The sequence below is a fragment of the Oreochromis aureus genome, linkage group 9, assembly GCF_013358895.1.
Source record: "Oreochromis aureus strain Israel breed Guangdong linkage group 9, ZZ_aureus, whole genome shotgun sequence".
Classification (NCBI taxonomy): Eukaryota; Metazoa; Chordata; class Actinopteri; order Cichliformes; family Cichlidae; genus Oreochromis; species Oreochromis aureus.
The window spans coordinates 22,018,802-22,038,949 of NC_052950.1; the positions used below are offsets into that span (position 1 = coordinate 22,018,802).

General features: G+C 41.0%; 1 protein-coding gene across 3 annotated transcripts; it reads left to right on the top strand.

Annotated features, from left to right (window-relative positions):
- The first annotated feature begins 1 nt into the window (after position 1).
- On the top strand, positions 2-19,633 carry LOC116335950. Of its 3 annotated transcripts, XM_031759728.2 has the most exons (11): positions 85-480; positions 3,107-3,399; positions 4,081-4,644; positions 7,785-8,003; positions 8,244-8,552; positions 8,953-9,032; positions 9,164-9,270; positions 9,386-9,529; positions 12,102-12,233; positions 16,711-16,980; positions 17,448-19,633. In XM_031759728.2, the coding sequence occupies exons 2-11, from the start codon at positions 3,248-3,250 to the stop codon at positions 17,655-17,657; spliced, it is 2,187 nt and encodes a 728-aa protein (XP_031615588.2). In that variant the 5' UTR covers positions 85-480; positions 3,107-3,247; the 3' UTR covers positions 17,658-19,633. The 3 variants fall into 3 exon arrangements, with proteins under 3 accessions (XP_039472844.1, XP_031615588.2, XP_031615587.2); XM_039616910.1 differs by lacking the exon at positions 3,107-3,399 and having other exon boundaries at positions 2-480; XM_031759727.2 differs by lacking the exon at positions 85-480 and having other exon boundaries at positions 2,856-3,399.
- The last annotated feature ends 515 nt before the right edge of the window (positions 19,634-20,148 follow it).

The window sequence follows — 20,148 nt, forward strand, 5'->3', positions numbered from 1 at the left end:
ATGGTAAATGTTTGGCCTTTTTGCTTGAAAGACTTAAAGCGTTAATTTTCTGTCAAACTTTTTAATGAGTGAAGACTAAAAAACGATTTGCACAAGTGTTCCGAAATTCCTACTTTCACCTGAATGCATCAAAAAAGAACTCTCGGCGCACACGAGCATGACGTCATGCGCTCGGACCAAGCCGTGACCCGCTGCTCCTGCTAAGCTAAGGTGGTTCGTACCAACAGATGGTCCGCGTCAAACGCTCCGAAAACCCGCTTTCCTATGAAATGTGCCGCATTAAGCGATAACGGCGCAGTCGTAGGAAGAGCTACCCACCGCGGCAGCAGCGTTTTCAGTGAGCGCCAGTCACTCTCCGGGAACGCATGCTTGTATTTTAAGTTTACCGCAGCTAGCTGGCTAGCTCGTCAGCTCACCAAAAGTGAAACAGGAACGAGACTGAAAGCTCCAGGAGTTTGACTTCAGCACAACCAAAACAAGGTGTGTTTTCACGACCTGACCTCGTCTTTTATTTGTACCAGCTAAGAAGTGTGCAGCCGTTATTATTAACGTTACTTTGCCGTGTTTGACAGGTGTAGCTCTGTTAATTTAATAAAGTCGTGTGGTTTAAAAAAAAAAAAAAAGAGAGAAATGCCCTCGCGGCTGGAGCTTTTAGCCATACTGCCACTGCGTTGTTTTACTGTGCTTCATCACAGGCTGCCAAAAGGTGTGTTTTTTTGTATGTGGACCACACGTTTCCATACTCTAATGTATTCAGTCTGTAGTCCGAATTATTTTCAGTCGGACTGAATTATATACCGAATGATATTCAATCTCTAGCGAGTATATAGAGAATCCCATATCAATATTTGTGTGTTATTCTTTTATGTTATATGTTATTGATTAGCTTGAAGACATGCCATGACTGTGCACCCCCAGCTGTGGACATTGGTCTTAGGGGCACACTGTTGGATCACATCACTTCCAAATGATAACAAACATCTATTTCTGCAAGAAAAGAAAGTGTTTACACATACTGGGCATCATGGAGTTATGGTCAGAGGTTTGCATGCCCTCATCATGTGCATAAATGTCACGGTAAATCTGGGCTTTTAATGATTTCTTTTTCCAAGGTGGAATGATTGTGCAAAAAAACAAACAAAAACAAAACAAAAACAAGAATTGGGTGCTCAAAAGTATACATTCAGCCTCAAATATATGCATCGACCCCCAGTAATATTTGGTAAACTGTCCCTTAGCAAGTGGCACCTTAAGCAGATGTTTTTGGTGGCCATGAACAAGTGTTTGACTTAATTCTGGCTTGATTTGTGAACGCTCCTCTTGCCAGAATTCGTAGATTTACATTTACATTTGTTGGTTTCCTGGCATAGACCTGTTGTAGTCCACAAATTTTCAATAGGATGGAGTTGAGGGATTTGGGAAGCCCATTCAGGAAGTTTAATGTTAGCCTGCTTTTTCTTATCTAAAACCAGTTTTGATGTATGTTTGGGCTCATTGTCCTGCTGGAGCATCCAACTTGTGTCCAAGTTTCACCCATCTAGTTGTTGATCTGAAGTAGAGTTGAAGAATTTGGAGGGAGTTGTCCTACTTCATAATTCCATTCAGTTTGTGCAATTTACCACTGACATGAAAACAGCCCAGAGCGTGATACTATCACTGCCATGCTTGACAGCTGAAAGCTTCACTTTTACTCCTCCACACATACCTCTTATCATTGTGGAGAAATACCTCAATCTCTATCTCGCCTGGCCATCAAACATTTATCCAGAAGACATTTGGCTTGTCTATGTGGGCAGTTGCAAATTTCATTCAAGCTTGAAGGTGTCAATTTTGGAGCAGGAGCTTCTTTCTTTCAGTTCATGACAGGCTTAAGCCTTCATGGTTCCTGAACATCCAAACCAATTTCCCCTCATCCGAGGGAGTCCGTTTGGGTCGTCGTCCAGACCTTGGCAAAATGGTGAAACATCTGAATAACTGGTACTTAAGTACAACTGGTTGAAATGATGATCTTGGAATCTGCGGTTGTTTAGAAATGGCTTCAGTTCCTTGGACTTTCCTGTTGTTCAGCGTATAGGTCAGTTCAATGAGTGCTGTCAAACAAATCCTCTTTGTGATGACAAAGAGAAACTACCGTTTGTAGTCAGTCATGATCATTAACCAGAAGTTAATGGGCCTTGGCCTTGCCAAGTTAAAAGAAAAACAGAAAGAAAATCCCAAATAAATTCAGACTTGTACATCCAATTCTTGTTTGTATTTTTTTTTTAAGTCATAAGGATCATTAAAGCCAAAAATCATCATGACATTTGTGCTCATGATGAGTGTATTTAAACTTTTTTATGTGACGTACCGATATAGCCACGATTGACCTAATCATATCTGTCAAAAAATTCATCAGTCAGGGGATAATTCTGGGGTCTTTTTCTTGGCTCAGTAGGGGCCTTTAGGAGCACACTCATTGGCTCAGATATAATTACCACAGAGTCTGTTACCTTAGGAAAGAGTGGCTTATTCATTTTCCTAATATTTTTGGTGATTTTATAAACCAAAGTAAATTAAACCTCACTTAAAAAAATAAGAGTTGTTGTTTATTTATTTATTTTTATCACAGTCTGGCTGGGTGCCGTCTTTTTTACCTCATTGGGCAACATTTAAGGAGTCTTGAGATTTCCATATAGTTTATGCATGTAAACATGAATACTGTGGGGTAATCATGTTTGGTTATATCTCAGGGTTTTTCCATGTTGGATGTGACCTTTCGGGTCCACCTACAGTAAATACAATAAGTCTTTGTTGCCTTATTTAACAGAAATCTGTGTGTTGTTGTGTTTTTGGATGTTTGAAAAACTAAATATTTATCGTGTTTGAGAAAATGAATCCCTGTTGAACATGAAAGCTTTATCCTTCATAATGGACAAAATCTGCATGTACCAAAATTTTGTATTTTATTAAATACGACAAATTGTGTACTTACAGTAGCGGGAACTTGTTACATAACAAACTGTAACGTGTTAGATCACAGTCAGTGTGTTGATCACTCATTCTGTGCTTTTAGCTGTCAACACACTTTTTATAGGACATAAACATGGTTTCTCCCTTGCGTTAGCAGCAGCTTATCCCTCCGTCGTCATCATGGAGTCCTGAAATCTTCAGGCTTCGGCGACTCGCCAGGTCGCTTGTGGTTGCTTTGGACCAGAGGCCTCATTCAGCCTACAGCCTGTCCGACCTCCCAGGCTGAGGGAGCAAGCAGATGGGGAACTGGTGCTGTTGTCGCCATGAAAGTCCCTGCGGCAGTTTGGAGGAAAGAAGCGGTTTGCTGACCAGTGACTCGAAGGCCACCCAGTTCACAGGCTGTAAAGCTGTGGCTGGTAATTGCGGTCCTGAAGGAGATGATTGCATGAGGTGAGATGACTGGGAAAACACAGACAGGGAAACTCAAAGTCTGAGTGTGTGAAGGGTGCTGGGTGCTAATAAGACTTGGTGACCTAATCTGGTACAACAGACACACTTTCACAGGATTTCCCAGCAGTGTTTCGTTTCTCAGGTTCCTCCATAAGCAGCAGACCACAAACAATTTTAGAGCTGACTCAGAACACTTTCAGCTGAGACTTTTAAACGTTTGAAGAAAGCTCTGGAGTTTGCGGTAATATTGGATTTAAGCCTCTCAAACACGCAGACAGTACGTGCATGTGCGGTCACAAAAGCACCATTAACTGCTGGAAAATGGGTGAAAACAAAATGACGATTAGATTTTCCCCTGTGGGTTGTGTAGGATGCACCATGTGACCCAATGACAGCATAAAACAGAGTACTGAGATCAGAAACGGGGTGAGGGGGACTTCCAAAGGTCTTAAAGTGTTTGTGGAAGTCAAAACATTTGTCATTTCATGAACTAATGGGTAATCAAAGAGATAATGTTTTGAACAAAGGTTATCTACTTCCTCTCCACCTACAGGGTTGAAGGAATCCTGAAACCTTTCAACAGCGTCTTATCTTTGGTCACAAAACATTGTTTTTCTGGGCATGAAAAGGGTATAGCCGAGGCTCTGTGGCATTGCTAATGAACACTGTGTTGTCACTTAGGGATGAGGAGCGGAATATGAGTCCTGAGACCGGAGAGCAGGAGCCTAATAACACTCAGGAAAATGGACCCTTGAAGAAGGAAGTCATTCAAATAGAGATGCCTCCACCCTGCAACATGTCTGAAGAAAACGCCACCGGAGTACAAGATACAGAGGAATCTCCTGCTCGCAGTCGTCAACTTGCAGTGCAGTGCGCTTTGGGCTCTGCCCAGGAAGAGCACGCCAAAGCAGATTCTGAGGTTTTAAAAGCACCAGAGATAGAAGAAAAAAACCCCACGCAGGACAAAATCCCAGAGGGCACCTCTCTGACACCTGAGGCGGTCTGCTTTGAAAAAACTCCGCATACTGAGGCAAACACAACAGTAGAGCAAACTGCAGTGAGCACAACTCATGACGAAGAAGAAAAAGTGACTGTTGAAGCTGCAGCTAAACCATCAGGGGAGTTTTCTGAAAATCACCAAGTGTCATCAGTGCCAAACGTGCTGTTGGCTGCAGCAGCCCCAGCAGCCCAGCTGTCGTCTGTCTCTGTGGGAAAGCAGGAGCCTGAACCTGAGCCTCTGACTTGGTGAGTTACATGAAATTAACCTGTCAGCTTAGAATTCAGCTTCCCTTTTAAAATGATTTTAATATTTATTCTGAAGAGCTGGAAGAAAGTTCCAGTGCAGTTCAGTGTCATATGTTGTCTGTATTTCTTTTAGAAGAAAGTATGAACTTCTTAAAGCACTTCTTTCTTGGTTGCGTGCACATGGTGGTGTGCTCGTTTTACCATGACAGGTTTCCTGCATTAAAATATAACGCCTTACTTAAAAGTACCACAATATCTTAGCACCTGTATAATGTCAAATACTGTAAGACTCCCTCTAACAGCTCCAGTGTCTAAAATTAAAATATTGTGACACAAATGTGACACGTTCTTCTACACATGGTGGTTGTTTATTCAAGTTTCACAATACCAAACATTTATTTTGCTTTTAGTGACACATTGATATGGCAGTGTATTGTATCACTTCCCTTTGTCATACAGGTGTTGATACATTGCTGCCAAATGTAGTTCGTTTTGCTAAAACAGGAAGCTGCTCTAAACGTCTATCAACAACTTGATTTACCGGAGGATCTGCTTTATGACTCTGGGTCCAAGACGACATAGCTCCACCAATGCTGAAAATTCCTCTCATACCAAGCAAGCTAGTTTGTATATTCTTGTTTTTAAATTTTAGTTTTAATATGACTTTGATGAAATCCCACCTCACAGTGGTGAAATCTTTAGATTGAGATTGGGATCAGTTCCAAAAGTTAATCTCTTCCAAGTTGGGGGGCAAGAAACATCTCTGTTTATATTTTCTTTCAAATACACCAAAAACCTTTTGAGTAATCCTGCAACAGGAAGACAAACTGAACCTCCCCTTTGGAGCTAACGATTGAGGGTAAACTAAGTGACTGGTTTTTATATAGCGCTTTTCTACTTGAGCACTAAGAAAGCAGTTTATACAACATGTCTCATAACCCATTCACGCATATTCACACTCCAGTAGACGTATCAGGATCAACGTGGCCCAAGGATACTTTAGCATGCAGTCCACAAACCTTCCAATTAGTAGGTGACCTGTACTACCACCTGAACACAGCCACCAAGTGATTAGGAGTTATAGTGAAGAAGAAAGCAGACAAAGTACAAAGATCTTTACTTGAATTAACACACTGTTTAGAGTGAATATTATCATTACATATATTACAGTGAATAAACACATTGTTACCCCCCTTAGCTGTGAAAGGCTGATGGGGTATTGAGATCACCCTGCCAGGGAGGCGGGTGGCTGTGAAGCGTGGACACAAAAGTTTATGAATGCAATAACTGGAGAACGAGGACACATAGTGTTTCAAAACTGATACCACAGATGCTACTAAAACTTCAGACGAGTGTGAATCCCGGACATCGGAGTCAGAGGTCAACTTTTCTGATTTTTCAAATTTATGCCATAGGTGCATTTACTAGGAGGCTGAGGAGTAGCACTGACAACCGCTGGTATTTTTTTTCTTCTGATGTATTGTTACACATATGTCTTGCAATATAAAGTATTGTAGAATCACTTGGGGTCAAAGTACTGTGATAGTGTTGTGAGTTACTCTGTGACTCCCACCCCTATTTGCTGCAGTCTTATTTTGGTGGTTTACTCAATTATAATAATCCAGATGAAAGAGTTTGTCATCTTTAAAAACGGTTTAAAGGCGGGAGACCGTCTTATTGTTTCTAGAGGATTGTAACATTTTTCTAATCACACCTGTGTCTGGTTTGGACAGCTGCTAATTTCTTTTCTTTCTTTTTTTGTCATTTAAGTTTTTATTTGTTTTTATAACAAACAAATGAATAACAAAACTTCAACATAAAGCAGCCAAGTCAGCGCTTACCATACCATTCATGCATCTGATCATCCAGGTGTTGCAAGAGAGAAAGCAGTCCCAGGTTTTTTTTATGAAGTTTTCTGTATTGTTATTTAGCTTGGCCAGCAGGTGTTCATATGACACTTTCTCCAGCATGAATTCCAACCAGTTTTTAATATCCGGAGCAGAAGTGGTATTCCATAATCTGAAGATTACACTGGCAGCCGTGACCATTCCCACCTGTATCGCTGTACTTTGGTGTTTTAATATTAGGCATTACTGTCTGATTCCCCCAATAGGCGTAGTCTTGGTGACATAGGTATCACCATGCGCAGCCACTTCCCTATGTGTTATAATTCTATTTTCCAAAATGGGGAAACGTACTTACAGTCCCAGATCGCGTGTATAAAGGTTTCTGGTTCTGCTTGACATTTCCAACATAAATTATTGGTACGTAGACCCATTCTATGAAGGCTAGATGGAATAAAATAAAATCTGTGTTATCTTATAATGCCTCTTTAATGTTTCCTATTATGTGACAGTATCTTTAACCATTCATCATCATCATTATTAGTAAAGCCAAGCTCCCTCTGCCAGATAATCCTGAGACCCTTACGGAGATCCTTTTGTACGCTATTAAATAATTTGTGAAATGCGGATGCCTTGTGTTTGATACTAAGTAGATCCATACATTTTTGTATTGGGTTAAAAGTATGTATGAAATTATCTTTAACAATGCAGTATCTAATTTGTAAGTATTTCCAAAAGTTATCTTCTTTTTTAACATTATATCTAAGCATGAGTTCTGAAAAAAAACAAAACAAAACATCCCGCCTGTATATACATCACCTATATTGTGTGTCCCCTTCATAAGTCACGGTTTCCAGTATACAGTTTATTCCCAACACAGATAAAAGGGTTGAACCATAATGAGGAATACGGCTGTTTAAAATGTGACATGGCAGGCATCCCGTGTCTCTTTTATTTCTGTGTATTTGCTTTTTGTCCTAAGTTCACCATCCCTTTAATCATTAACCTCCTTTTTTTTCTTTTTAGATCTGTGGTCGCATTAGGCCATCAAACTGTTGCAGAATCATTGATCAGGGCCGTTTTATGACCATGCTGTTACAGCTCCATAGGCCTTGACTTACTACTTTTGGTTTTTCAAGTATGACATGTGGTGATAAAGGCTTCTATGGATAGCTTTATTGTTAAACATTATTACACATGTACGACTGTTGTGTAATCACATCTTTTACATTTGTGCAAGCAATAGTCTATTTTGTTTTTTGTTTTTTTTTACCTTTCTTATTGCTGTCTGTTCAGTGCTGGGACAGAGGATTCAAACAGCAGGGAGCCCAGTCGTGAAGACCTACAAAGCCTTGGTGCCTCCCAGTCGTCTTCTGGATTGGAGCCCTCGGGACTCGACCACAGCGGTGAGGAACAGGACTCCGCCAGCTCAGTGAAGGAGCCAGAAACCACAGCTCCAGCAGACGCCAGAGAGAGGCCAGTGGGTTCAGAGTTTGAGATAACAAAACAAACAAGGTATTTGTTTACGTGAACTCTGGACTTGTGGCGGCAGAGTGGCACTGTGGCCACTAGGGGGCGAACTCTTACCATTGCATCTTCTTTGACAGTCAGCCCTCCTCATACCTGCAGTTTTCCTACAGCTAAATGCGTGCTTTAAATGTATAAATACGACTTAAGTTGCACATTTGCAAGTTTGAGTTTAAGACATGAATGGTAAACTTGGCTTTATACACAAAACATGCATTTTCTTTTCAGCTTGGCGTTAGATGAAGATAAAAGGCCAGATGCTGAGTGTACACCTACAATGTCAGAGGAGGTCGCGTCCTTGGAGAAAACCAAGCAGGAAACAATGTTAGTGCAGGATAATGGTGAAGATCTCCCCAAGGTGAAGGGGAACGATGAAGAGATAAAAGAGGAGAAAGTAGAGGCAGAGAGCGTTCCCACTGAGGCCGAGACTGAACCTGTGAAAGATGCTGAAGGCGAGGAGGTTACAGGAAAAGAGGAGCAGCTGGCAGAGAGCGCAACCAAGAATGTTATGGCTGAGGCCACGGAGAAGGAAGACAGGTCTGTAAAGATCACCTCTGTTCACTTTATAGTCCTGAATTGAATCACAGCATCTTTTGAAAGATAAAGGAGGTAAAACCACTTTTACCCAAGAAACAGATGGGATTATGAGACAAAAATGTAGCAAAATACACACAAATTATATGTGTTTGATATTTATATTCAAGTTTGTTTTGTTCATTCATTTATTTAGTTTTTGAAAATGTCACTGAAAAATGAAATGTCGATTTACACATTTGAGGTGCGAGTATTTTTAGTGAGATTAAATTGTCCCTGTCCCAGTTGGGATTGACTTAAAATTGCTCAATATGGAGATCCAGGACCAAGCTTTGGATACACAAAAATAACTTGTTGTTTTTGTGTTTTTTGATTAAAAATAAGTGTTTCTGTTTTATCATAGTGAAGAAGATTTGTACAGAGGCGAAGAGGAGCTGTCTCCAAATAAAAAATCTGGACCACTGCCCGAGCTGGAGACCAAACGTCAGTACATCCTCCGCTTTTATTGCATCAGTGATTTTAAACAAGTGCAGCTTTTGTCTGTCATTTGAAATCTGGACAATAGTCTTTTGTTCTGCCCATCGTCTCACCTTTCCCTGCTATCCCTCGCTCAGTTTTAAAGGTGGAGGACAGATGCAGTTTGTCACCGGCGGTGAATATTCTGTTGTACAGTGAGAGGGAGTGGAAGGGAAATACTCCTAAAAGCGCTCTCATTAAAAAGGTTGGTGCCTGAAGTTTCTCAGAATAATCATTCCAGGTTAATGCCAGTTATTATTTATTTATTTTTACATTAATGGCTAGGATGTTTCCTCTGATGTCCCCGTGTGTTGGTGCAGGGGTATAAGGAGATGTCCCAGAGCTTTGCCAGCGTAAGAAGAGTCAGGGGGGACAACTACTGTGCCCTCAGAGCCACGCTGTTCCAAGTGTTGTCCCACAGCACCCAGCTGCCCACGTGGCTGCAAAATGAGGACATCATCATGGTAAATTTTCACTTCAACATCTTTTTATCGCTCAGAGCTCATGCTGAAACCAGCCCCAGCATGGCCAAGAGTTGAAACCACTGCTGTCAGCGACTGCTGTAAGAAATTGCAGCTTCCGCATTTTGTCCACCCACCATACTCTGTGCAACTGTTCAAACCTGTTTGTGTGAGAGCTGGTTCTCCAAAGGCAACAAAGCAGAACTGACTTTACACTGGCACAGCAGCAGTGGAAAAGAGGCATTAGAAAAGTACCATGTACCGTAAACCTTAGTCACACAGGGGCAGGTTGGCAACTCCATGACAACCATTGGTTGCTAAGGAAAAATTGCTATTCCCTAATGAAAACTAAATGACAATCTGAATTTCAGTCATTTAGCTGTTCCTGGAAGTCACAAGGATTTACCAGGGGATCCCATGTGACTGGGGCTTAAGGTACTATGTTAGTACTGATTACGGTGATAATTGGCTGCTTCGAGATTCAACATGTTGTGCGTTCAGAGATGCGCTTTCACATCTCTTGCTTGTAACGAGTGGTTATTAAGTTACTATTCGGAGGAGTCTGGCCATTCTCCTCTGACATCAACAAAGCATTTAAAAAGAACTGCCTCTCCCCTCTTTTAGATCAGTGTCTGTTAATCCAAGAGATGTTTCTGTGGGAAAATCTCAACAGATCAGCAGCTTCTGAAATACTTATACCAGCTTGTCTGGCTCCAGAAACTATGCCGCCTTCAAAGTTTGTTAAATCTTCCCCATTCTGATGCCTGATGACTTCAGCAGGTCGTCTTGATCATAGTCTACATGTCTAAGTGCATTGAGTTGCTTTCACGTGATTGGATGATGAGATATTTCTCTTAACAAGCAACTGTACCTCATGAAATGACAGGTAAGCGTATATAGTTTACCTGCCATGTCACGTACCTGCTAATTAGTGCTTAAAAACTAATAAACCGCACAATTTCACTCACAAAGAATAGCAACAGAGTTCTTAGTCATTGAATGGTATTTGCTAGATAACTATCTTAAAAGTCCTCCAGACTGTACCTCGTAGTAGCCACTCCTCTAATAATACATAACTTTAACTGCTGATGAAGTTTAGATTAATTATTTATCAAATTTGCCCCTCATAAAAGTAAAGGGGAAATTGGCTATAGACCAAAACTAGGTCTCCTTATGCTCAATACTGAGCTCGTGATTATGTAAAACAATTGCTCAAAGAAGGGAGAAATTGTGGTTTTATTATTCTTTTAATCTTACGTGGCTTTCCAAGAACTTTGGTTGTAATTTAACTGACAAGCTGAATAAACAAATTTAAGCTCAGCTGAGGTAATCCTGCCACAGTCTGAGGAGAAGTGAATATGAACTTTAATCAAGGGGTAAAAGTGCACAAAAGTGTTGAAATGCATAATGAAAGAATTATTACAAAACAGAAAGCATCACAATGATCTATCTCAAATATGTTTTTTTAGTAAATGCTGGAAGCTAAATTATATATTTTAAAATATATATATAATTTTTTCGTTGCACAAACAAACAGCCTCAGGGGTTTGAGGATAATAAAAACACCTATGCCTATAAGCACTTCTAAAGCTAGAGCTCAGTTGTATACACCAGGAAGTGGCTTCATTTTTCATCCCTAGGGATTGTATGGGTATCACGTCATACATGACTTGACCATGATGACGTGACTTAACCATCCATCCTACACAGCAGCAGGGTTTTTCCCAACTCAAAATGGGTTTTTGGGGTGTGACTACTCATGCAAGCTTGACTGGTACACATATAGTTAAAGGCATGTGATTTAATAGAAAAAAAGGATACTGTACTAATAAATATACATAGAATTGTGTGTAATTACACCTTCCAACAACTTGATGCGTTCTCATGAACATATAATTAATCAATTAAAAATACATAAAAGTGGGCATCTCCCTTCTGACATCTTCCTTCTTACCCATGGTGTTTTACATTTGTGGCTAGAGACCGGCCACATAAGTATTGTGCCAAAAGCAGAGAAGTCTCAGGCCTTAGTGTGCTCTGGAGGGACATTTATATTTGTTCCTGGATCTTCAGACTCAAGACATGAAGCATCATACATATGTTTTATTGTTAGAGAAGGGGCCCCCTTCAGCAAAGAACTGAAAAACTGAAGGAAAGGGACAAATTTCTATCCTCTTCCTCCTCACATCAAGCTTCATCTCCTTTTGTTGTTGTTTTTGCCTGTTTTTATTACAAAGGACTTTGTGGTTTTTGACCTGTGAAAGGTGCTGTATAAATAAAGTTTACTTACTTACTTACTAGTAGAATGAATAGTAAGGGTGGAGTATTATCTTAGTTAACAGTTTTCAATTTTCCTGTGACTTGTGTCCATTTTAAAAACAAAGAATGTGTTTTATGCTGACAACATAGTCGCTAACTCCTTGGTCTGAGAAGTCATTTTGGTAATATCCAATTATATACAGCTGTTGGTAGAAAAGAACCAAAAATTTACTGCAGAAGTGATCATCGCCCCGTCAGTGGTTTGGTTCTTGTAAACACTGTTAATGTTACATAATGTAATTGTTTGTGTTTACAGCTGCCGAAACAACTGGAGGCTCAGGATGGGCTGATAAGTCAGTGGACATTTCCTGGAGTATGCCTGCAGAGAGACGGGACAGGAGATGCCGTCCAGCAGCTTAAAGGCTACATGGAGCTTCTCCGTAACACGGTACTGGCTGCAGACCTTCACAGAAACTCGCACACAGCAAGAAAGTATTTCGAAAACACAACAAGCGTAAACCACGGCGCTATTTTTATGCCATTTGTGGACACTTGAGGGTATTGATATTCACCCATGAAGGGTTGGCTGATTGCTACCATATGTTAAAGGGAGGTAGTTTTCTAAAGGATGTGTGGCTTCTTTTTTCCTGTGTGTCATTAAAGCAGCCTGGTAATGCTCTGAGGGGATTTAGAGGAATAGAAGGAACTGAACTGATAAAAGCACTTTAACAGTCTGAGCCTTGGTGTTGAATTTATACTCAGTCGCTGCCTGGTAGGATGAGGAATTCTGGTGTTTACAGACCTCTGTTGTGTTACGAGATGTAGCTGTAGCTGTGTATCCAACAGTATAATCTGTGGTCTGTCTCGTAGTCTGCACAGTTTGTGTCATGCACATTTAAGTGTATAGAGGAAAGACGCTCAATACAGCAGCTTTGCAGTAGATAAAAAATGGTGATATCTGATTCTGTAGTGTGTATCATCATAAAGGAAATAACCAACAAAAGATCCTTTTTGACCAGATCAGCCTGGGGACCAACGTCAAGAACAGATCAGTAACTACAAGCATCATTTTCACACCTTTGAAAATTATAAAGTGGTGTATTTACCAAAAAAAAAAAAATCTCCCTGCAACAACAACCTTGGGGTCGTAATTTTTTGTTGATGCTTCCATCCATACAGTAAAATAATTGGAACTATCAGTGCATCCATTAATCTCTATACCATAAGGTTTCAATTTATCGTAAGAATCCATGTGCCAAATAGCATTTGGCCCTTTATTGCTGTGCTGCCATCACCTACGACACTTTGCTCTTCGATGCTCCACACCGTGAGGATCAGTTTCTTTAATAATCTGTTGGATTGACCCGCTGCACCACAAATCCCATTTGAATAGCTCAAAAGTGTCCAGCGTTATCCTTGCATCTGTCCGTTGTGCTGTAGTTCATTACGCACAAATGACATCACCTCATATAAATCGGTGTGTTGTCTTCTGGATAGACCCATTTCCTAACATCGTTTCTTCAAAGTCTGGATGCTTATGATAATGTGCTGATTCTGAAGTAAAATCATGAGTATTTATTTGGTGCTAAATCCAATATAAAAGTAAAATTTACTTGGGTCATCTAATGTTGGCAAAGCAAACATGATGTGCAAAGAGACGGGTTTGCTTGACCAACCTTTTTCTCTTAAATTTGCCACTTTAATATAGAAACTTTCCTCCTTGCAGGTCCCGCCCTGTATTTTTTTTTCTGCCTTCAGTGGCCCTAATATGCCGTCGTAAACAAATGAATGTGTCATTATGCAAATAAATAAAAGTTTTCAGCCAAGATATGTCAAGTGACCGAGTGCGTGCAACACAGTAGTCAATTTACTCATTGACAAAGACTCATTCAGACTGATGGTGGCTACATGCTGGCAATCTGCCTGCATTTATGAATTAGAAAGCACTTATTTGGAAACCTGCAAAAAGACTGTGACAGACTGTGACTGTTTGCACAAAGGTTGCATTCCCTTAAGGTGCAATCGGCTTGTGATCAAAGGTGCTCATGAGTGTGCAACACCCTCAAGCTCTGAGCAACCATTTAGTCACCACAAGTTGCAGTCAGCTACAGAATGTGAAAAAATTTCAATACGCTCACCAATCAGAGGCAAGGAGGATGCTTTTTACCCATGTTACTGAGCCGTTGGCGTGCTCTGAATTAATATGTAGTATTTGATTTTTAACTTAATTAAATTTTAACTGTCCGGTATTGGATCGCTTTTTGGTTGAGCTGAGGTTTGCTTAGCTAATGGTATCTGCTTGAGATGAGTCCTCTTCTTCATTGTTTCCCCAGAGTTTCCCCAATGTTTTTTTTTTTTTTTTTTTTTTTTTTACCAAAAAATATTGACATTTTAGCTTAGTGGATGAGCAAGTGATCATCTGCCACATGACTAGAGTGCAGCAGTGTCTTCGCTGCTCCACTATCCAATAAAGATGAAAATGCCCCAAATTTTTCTGGTCTGTACATGACTTACTCGACCTTCTGAGCCACAGCCACCCTCATACAGAAACCTGAAGGACATACACACACTTTAATAAATGTGAAACTGCAGGGAAAACGTGATGCCTAGTGCAATTTGGAGAAAATTCAAAGATCAGATTGCTTGAAGTCCAACTCCCAGATTAAAACACCAAGTGACAGGCTCATCAGGTGTGTCTGTGTTATCCAGAGATCATTACTAACATGCTGAACATTTGCAATAAGGACCGTTCTCCTTGGCATGTGCAGACAGAAATAGTAACAGTAATTATATGAAGTGGAAAAATGTTGAGTGTAAAGTAATGCACTGTCATAAAGGGCATCAAGCTTTTTTATCCTTAACACTTAACATCCAGGTCCCAGACTATCGTCAGCTTACACTTTGGTGACAAAGTGTGCCTTTGTTCCACTGACTCTCGATGCTTTCTTCTTGCTGGTTATCAGATTGACTGTTGATATTTGACCTGTTGCCTACTGGCAGGTGATGTAATCTCCTTTGTAACAAAACATTCAAACAGCTGTCTCCTGATGGCTTTAGGGCACTAGACATGTTCCCACTATTCTTGTGCAATAAACCCTCTATTGTTGTGTCAGGTTTGGAAATTGTCTTTTTGTGACTAAAAATGTACGTCATATGTCTTGGCGATTTCCTGTGGGGGGAAAAAAGGGACAGTAAAACGTCAACAAGCATGTCCAACTTAAGTATTTGTATGATACTGTTTGACTGTTGTTCCTTCATTCCACAGTTTCACCCAACTATACTGGCACCATGATTCTCGTTTGCTTTGTTTACAGCTGTACACCGCTGAGTGGTGTTTTATTTAAAAAACAAAAACAAAAAAAATCCTCCCTTAAGCAACAGAACCATTGTCGAAACCCCAAAAGAAAGAAAATGTCCCAATATTCCTGTCAGGAAATCACGACTGGTCCTAGATTTAGTGTTCCATTGATCAGCCATCATGCATGACACCTGTGTTTGTTCTCGAGTCATAATCGTGTTGATATTAGGTTCTGTCTGGCCAGAAATGATTATGTACTATTATGGGAGGTGATAAGAGAAAGAGGAATTTTTGCCTTACAGAAAATTCGATTAAAATAATAAATGAATAAGACTTACAGTGCTTTTCTACTCTAGCACTTGAAGTCAATTAAATTATGTGTTATTGATCTGGTCAGTGAAGTGGCAGAGGGGGTTGTTAATTAGTTTCAGCTGCTTTAGAGTTCATGAAATTACCAAGAGGCATTACCAGTGGGGCAACAATTAGACAACCCCCAAAACAATTTTTCCCCTCCTCATCTTCTCTTACAGTTTTTTCCACTTGTTTTGCATTTTTCAAGGTGTCACTACTGGTACCCTACAGAGGTTGCACAGTAGTTCTAACTCTTGCAGGATGGCACATCAATACGTGCCATTGCCAGAAGGTTTTTGTGTCTCCCAGCACAGTGTCAAGAGCATGAAGGAGATTCTATGAGACAGACAGTTACTCTAGGAGAGCTGGACAGGGCTGTAGAAGGCCCTTAACCCATCAGCAGAATCTGTTTCTGCTTGTTTATGCAAGGACAAATAGGATTTGCCTTGCCAGAGCTACAGCAATGACCTCCAACAGGCCACTCATGTGAGTTTCTGACCACGTGGCTGAAACAGACTTCATGAGGGTGGCATGAGGGCCCAACATCATCTAGTGGGCCCTGAGCTTACTGCCTAGCCCCGTGAAGCACGATTGGCATTGGCCATAGAATACCAGAATTGGCACACTGGCCTGCTGTGCTTTCCACAGATGAGTGCTGGTTCACCCCGAGCACATGTGACAGACGTGAAAGAGTTTGGAGAATCCCAGGCATGTATGCAAACCCATGGGGGCCACACAAATTCCTCAGTACCATTTTAAGCTACAGCAATGAAATTTTGGCAAAACGGACTAGCTTGACACATCATTTTTTCACTTCAGTTTTCGGGGACTCTTTGAATTTAGCGCTCTGTAGCTTGATACTTCTTATTTCCATCAAACAACATGGCATCCTTTTCTTCCTAACACATTACCCAGTCTGTACAAGTGTAGATTTTTTTCCCCCATGGACGTTTGACGTGTTTTCAAAGTATTCCTTTAACGTTTTTGAGCAGTGCATTTCCATCTTACACACACTCTCTGATTGGCAGTTTTGAGGTTCAGCATCCTAACCAGCGACACTTCAACTGACTGGAGGATCCAGTTACCCCCAACCTTCCAATTAGCAAACTTATCCCTGTACCTCCTTAACCACAGCTGCCCCATCCCAACAACATGCCCTCATTATCTGAGCTTTAAGTTCCATAACCTGAAATTATGTCTGAAAAAAGCAGTAAATTCTCATGTGTGTAACCAGCTGTTTTAGACCTCTTCAGTGACTGATACACTTTGTCTCCAGTGGCAGGCAGCGGTGGACTGTGCCACCGACGCTGAGCGTCAGCAGCTCTGTGAACAAGTGTTTCAGGGTGGAGAAGACGAGCTCGGTCTGCTGGAGGCTCTCAAGCTGCTGATGCTGAGCAGAGCGGCAGAGCTGCACAGCTGCATGCAGGGCGGTGAAGACGTCCCGCTCTTCTGCTGGCTGCTGTTCGCGCGGGACTCCTCCGACTGTCCACGCTCTTTCCTGTCCAACCACCTCAGCCACGTGGGCCTGACCGCAGGTCTCGAGCAGGTGGGAAGCGTCTCTGTTGTTTTTGACAGCTTTATGGTAAAAGGTTGCTGGGAATTTTCTTCCCACTGAGTAAACGTCTGTCGCACTCAGTAACAAAAACAACAATTAAGGCTGAACATCACGAGGTGGGTGTGTTAACATTTTTGTCATGTGAGAGCTGATTAGTAAAACATGCTGGTGCTTGCTCTGTTTTTTGTTTTGTTTTTTTGGCTTGTTTTGAGCGATGGTGGCGCTGCACCATTGGCCTTGGGGCGGAGGTGGTTTTCTGAACTGCTGAGCGTTTTAATTGTTATTTTCACTTTTTGAATAAAAGCTTTTACAAGCTCGGCTTTTATAAAGAGACTCCACCCATAAATGTTTTGTGCTGGAGCAGCTGATTAAACATGGAGCTGTTTGAGAAGTCTGTTGGAGTTCCTCTGTAACCGTGCAATTACCCCCCCCCCCTTTGCGTTTTCTCTCTTGGGCAGGTGGAGATGTTCCTGCTGGGCTACGCCCTGCAGTGTACCATTCAAGTTTACAGACTGTACAAGGCAGACACAGAGGAGTTTGTCACCTACTACCCGGACGACCATAGGGACGACTGGGAATCTGTGTGCCTCGTCACAGAGGATGATCGCCACTACAATGTGCCTGTTGTAGAAGCTGCAGAAACACAAAAGGAGCTCCCCTCCAGCTGATTGCCGCTGCATTAAAACCTCCTGCCATACAAACACCCCTCAGGTCGATCAACATGAATAGATTTACCAATTAAAAGGTATAGTTTTGGGAAGTGTGCTTATTAAAAGACAGCCAGCAGCAGGTTTGCTTAGCTTAGTACAAAGATTGGAAGTAAAGGGTACAAACATACAACCACCAGCACTTTTACTTTAATCCACACAGAAAGCAATGCAAACATCTCTAGTAGATGGTGAAAAAACAAGAGCTTTTCTGTCATTTAATTGGTTATCCATTACTTAATTACTGTGGTGCAGTATGTGTGGCTGTAGAGGCGATCTTAATCAGTAGGAAAAGCAGTAAACCGCACAAAAACATGGTCCAATGTAAGTCCAGGATTTCTTACATTGTCTAAAGATATCCAGTTGGCCAGATTGGAGTCTTTGCCAGGCTGATTCCAGCCCCCGGGACTTGCGTTTTAAATTTGTCAATTAAAAATTTGACATTGTGCAAACATTTTGCATGTATTTTAGGATCTACATGAAACAGTCAATCACATTCCACGTTAATGAAAAGCAGTAGCCTTGCTTTCATCCATGCAAGCACACTCTGGTGCAGAATGTGGTTAAACCCGGCTTCTGCTGCTTGTTTAACCAGCTATTTCAGCAGCTGACTAGCTTATTATTTAAATAACTAGTCGGTATTATTTGACAAATCTTATGGTCTGCTGTGTAGTAGGGCCCATTCAATAAGTTTTTGCTGCAGTTTTAGTGAGTTACTGCCTGAGTGTTGCACTGATTACAGAGCGTATCCGTCTATGCACTGCACCCATACAGTTTTGTATGTGGAGCTTTTTGGATAACCTTGCGAGCATTAGCTGACAGACTGACACGTCTGGCCCCAAAAACTAAAGTGCTTAAGGCCATTAAGCAAACGTAACGTCACAGTGGCTGTGTCCATCTTCTATATACAGTCTATGCTTTTGGAAGAGAACGGCTAGCTGTTCCCCCCAGGTTACAGTCCTTATGCTAAGCTAAGTTGGCTGCCTCCTGCTTCACATATCTAACTCAGCAAATAAGCACACGTCCCAAAAATCTTGACCTATTCCTTTAAAAAACTAAAAAACAAAAAAAAACAACACACAACAAAATGCTGATTCAAGACCACGTACAAGATTTGGTTTACATATTCTTGTACACACTGTACTGTATAAACAGTTTTCTATTTGGATATGTGTACATATCGGATATCCTGTGATTATCTCAGATAGACGCAGATTCCTTTGCAGGGTGTCATTTTGGAAGGGAAAAAAAAAAGCTCAAATTTTCTCAGAAGCCTTTTTTTTAATGTAAAATTTTGAGTGAAGCTGCCAACAGCGCCAAAAAGTTTAGGTGGATGGTATTTACACTGGATGTTGGGCACTTTGAGTATTAATTTATTGTTTTGTTTTTTGAAACAAGTGTGACCGTCTAAATTCATTAAGTGAAGCAGCAGAGTTAGTCAATGAAGGGTTGGACGATTTATCAGGTTCAATACCAGATGACGATCAGAAGATTACTCGCATCCTCTGTGTCAGAGGTGTGATTTGTGACAGTCTGTGAGTGCATGTGTGTTTGACTTTGTGTGTATGTGTGTTAAACTCAATGTGTAACATGCTGCCTTTTAACCAAGCTGTTCTGAAGGGAAGAAATGTGCCAATGTTGCTGCTAACACTGGCAACAGACCCAACCACCAGCCACTGGACTCAGAAAAGGCTTGCTTGGTCCTCCATGTTGCCTTAGAAATAATGCACAGTAAGAATGAATGTTGGATATTGGTGATAAGAGGCCATTTATATGTCCAGAGCAGGTAAAGGTGATTAAAGAAAAGAAAATGTTATGCTATTTGCAGGAATGTTCTTGCACTGTCAAAAGTTTTGGATAGCATTTAAATGAAATTTTTGGGAGGGTAGAGTTCTGGATTGAGGTCTGTAGACAAAATAAAACAGTGTAAAAACGTTCTTAAAGTGGATGTTTCCTCTTTGTCTTCTGTATACTATTACAATAGTGGATGCTGATTTAAAATAGGGCCAGTGTTTAAAAAATAAGCTCGGCATATGCACAAGTAATTGTTTTCATCCCATTTAAGAGTTTTCTTTTTTCTAATCTTGGCTCTGCATGATGTCAGTGAGGGAGAGGATATCCCTAATATGGTCATCTCACAAGCTCCACCCACAAGTTTGCAAGGGGCAGCCAATTAGAATAAAGTTGTGTTAAACAGGATGAGGATGAGTTTAAAAGCATCTTAAACTGGGTCTTGATGCAGTTCATCCTCTGAAACAAGCCATCTCTTTAAGGCTTCCCTATTTTAACCCTTGTTTCGCTTTCCTGAACTGGTGTCTGACCTGCTTCCAGAACAAAATGACTGGCTATGCATCAGAAGTCTAGGTATACCTTTGGAAAAACCCGGAAACTACTCTTCTAAACTACAAAGCCACATCTTTTAGATATATACTGAGGTGTCAACACTAACTCT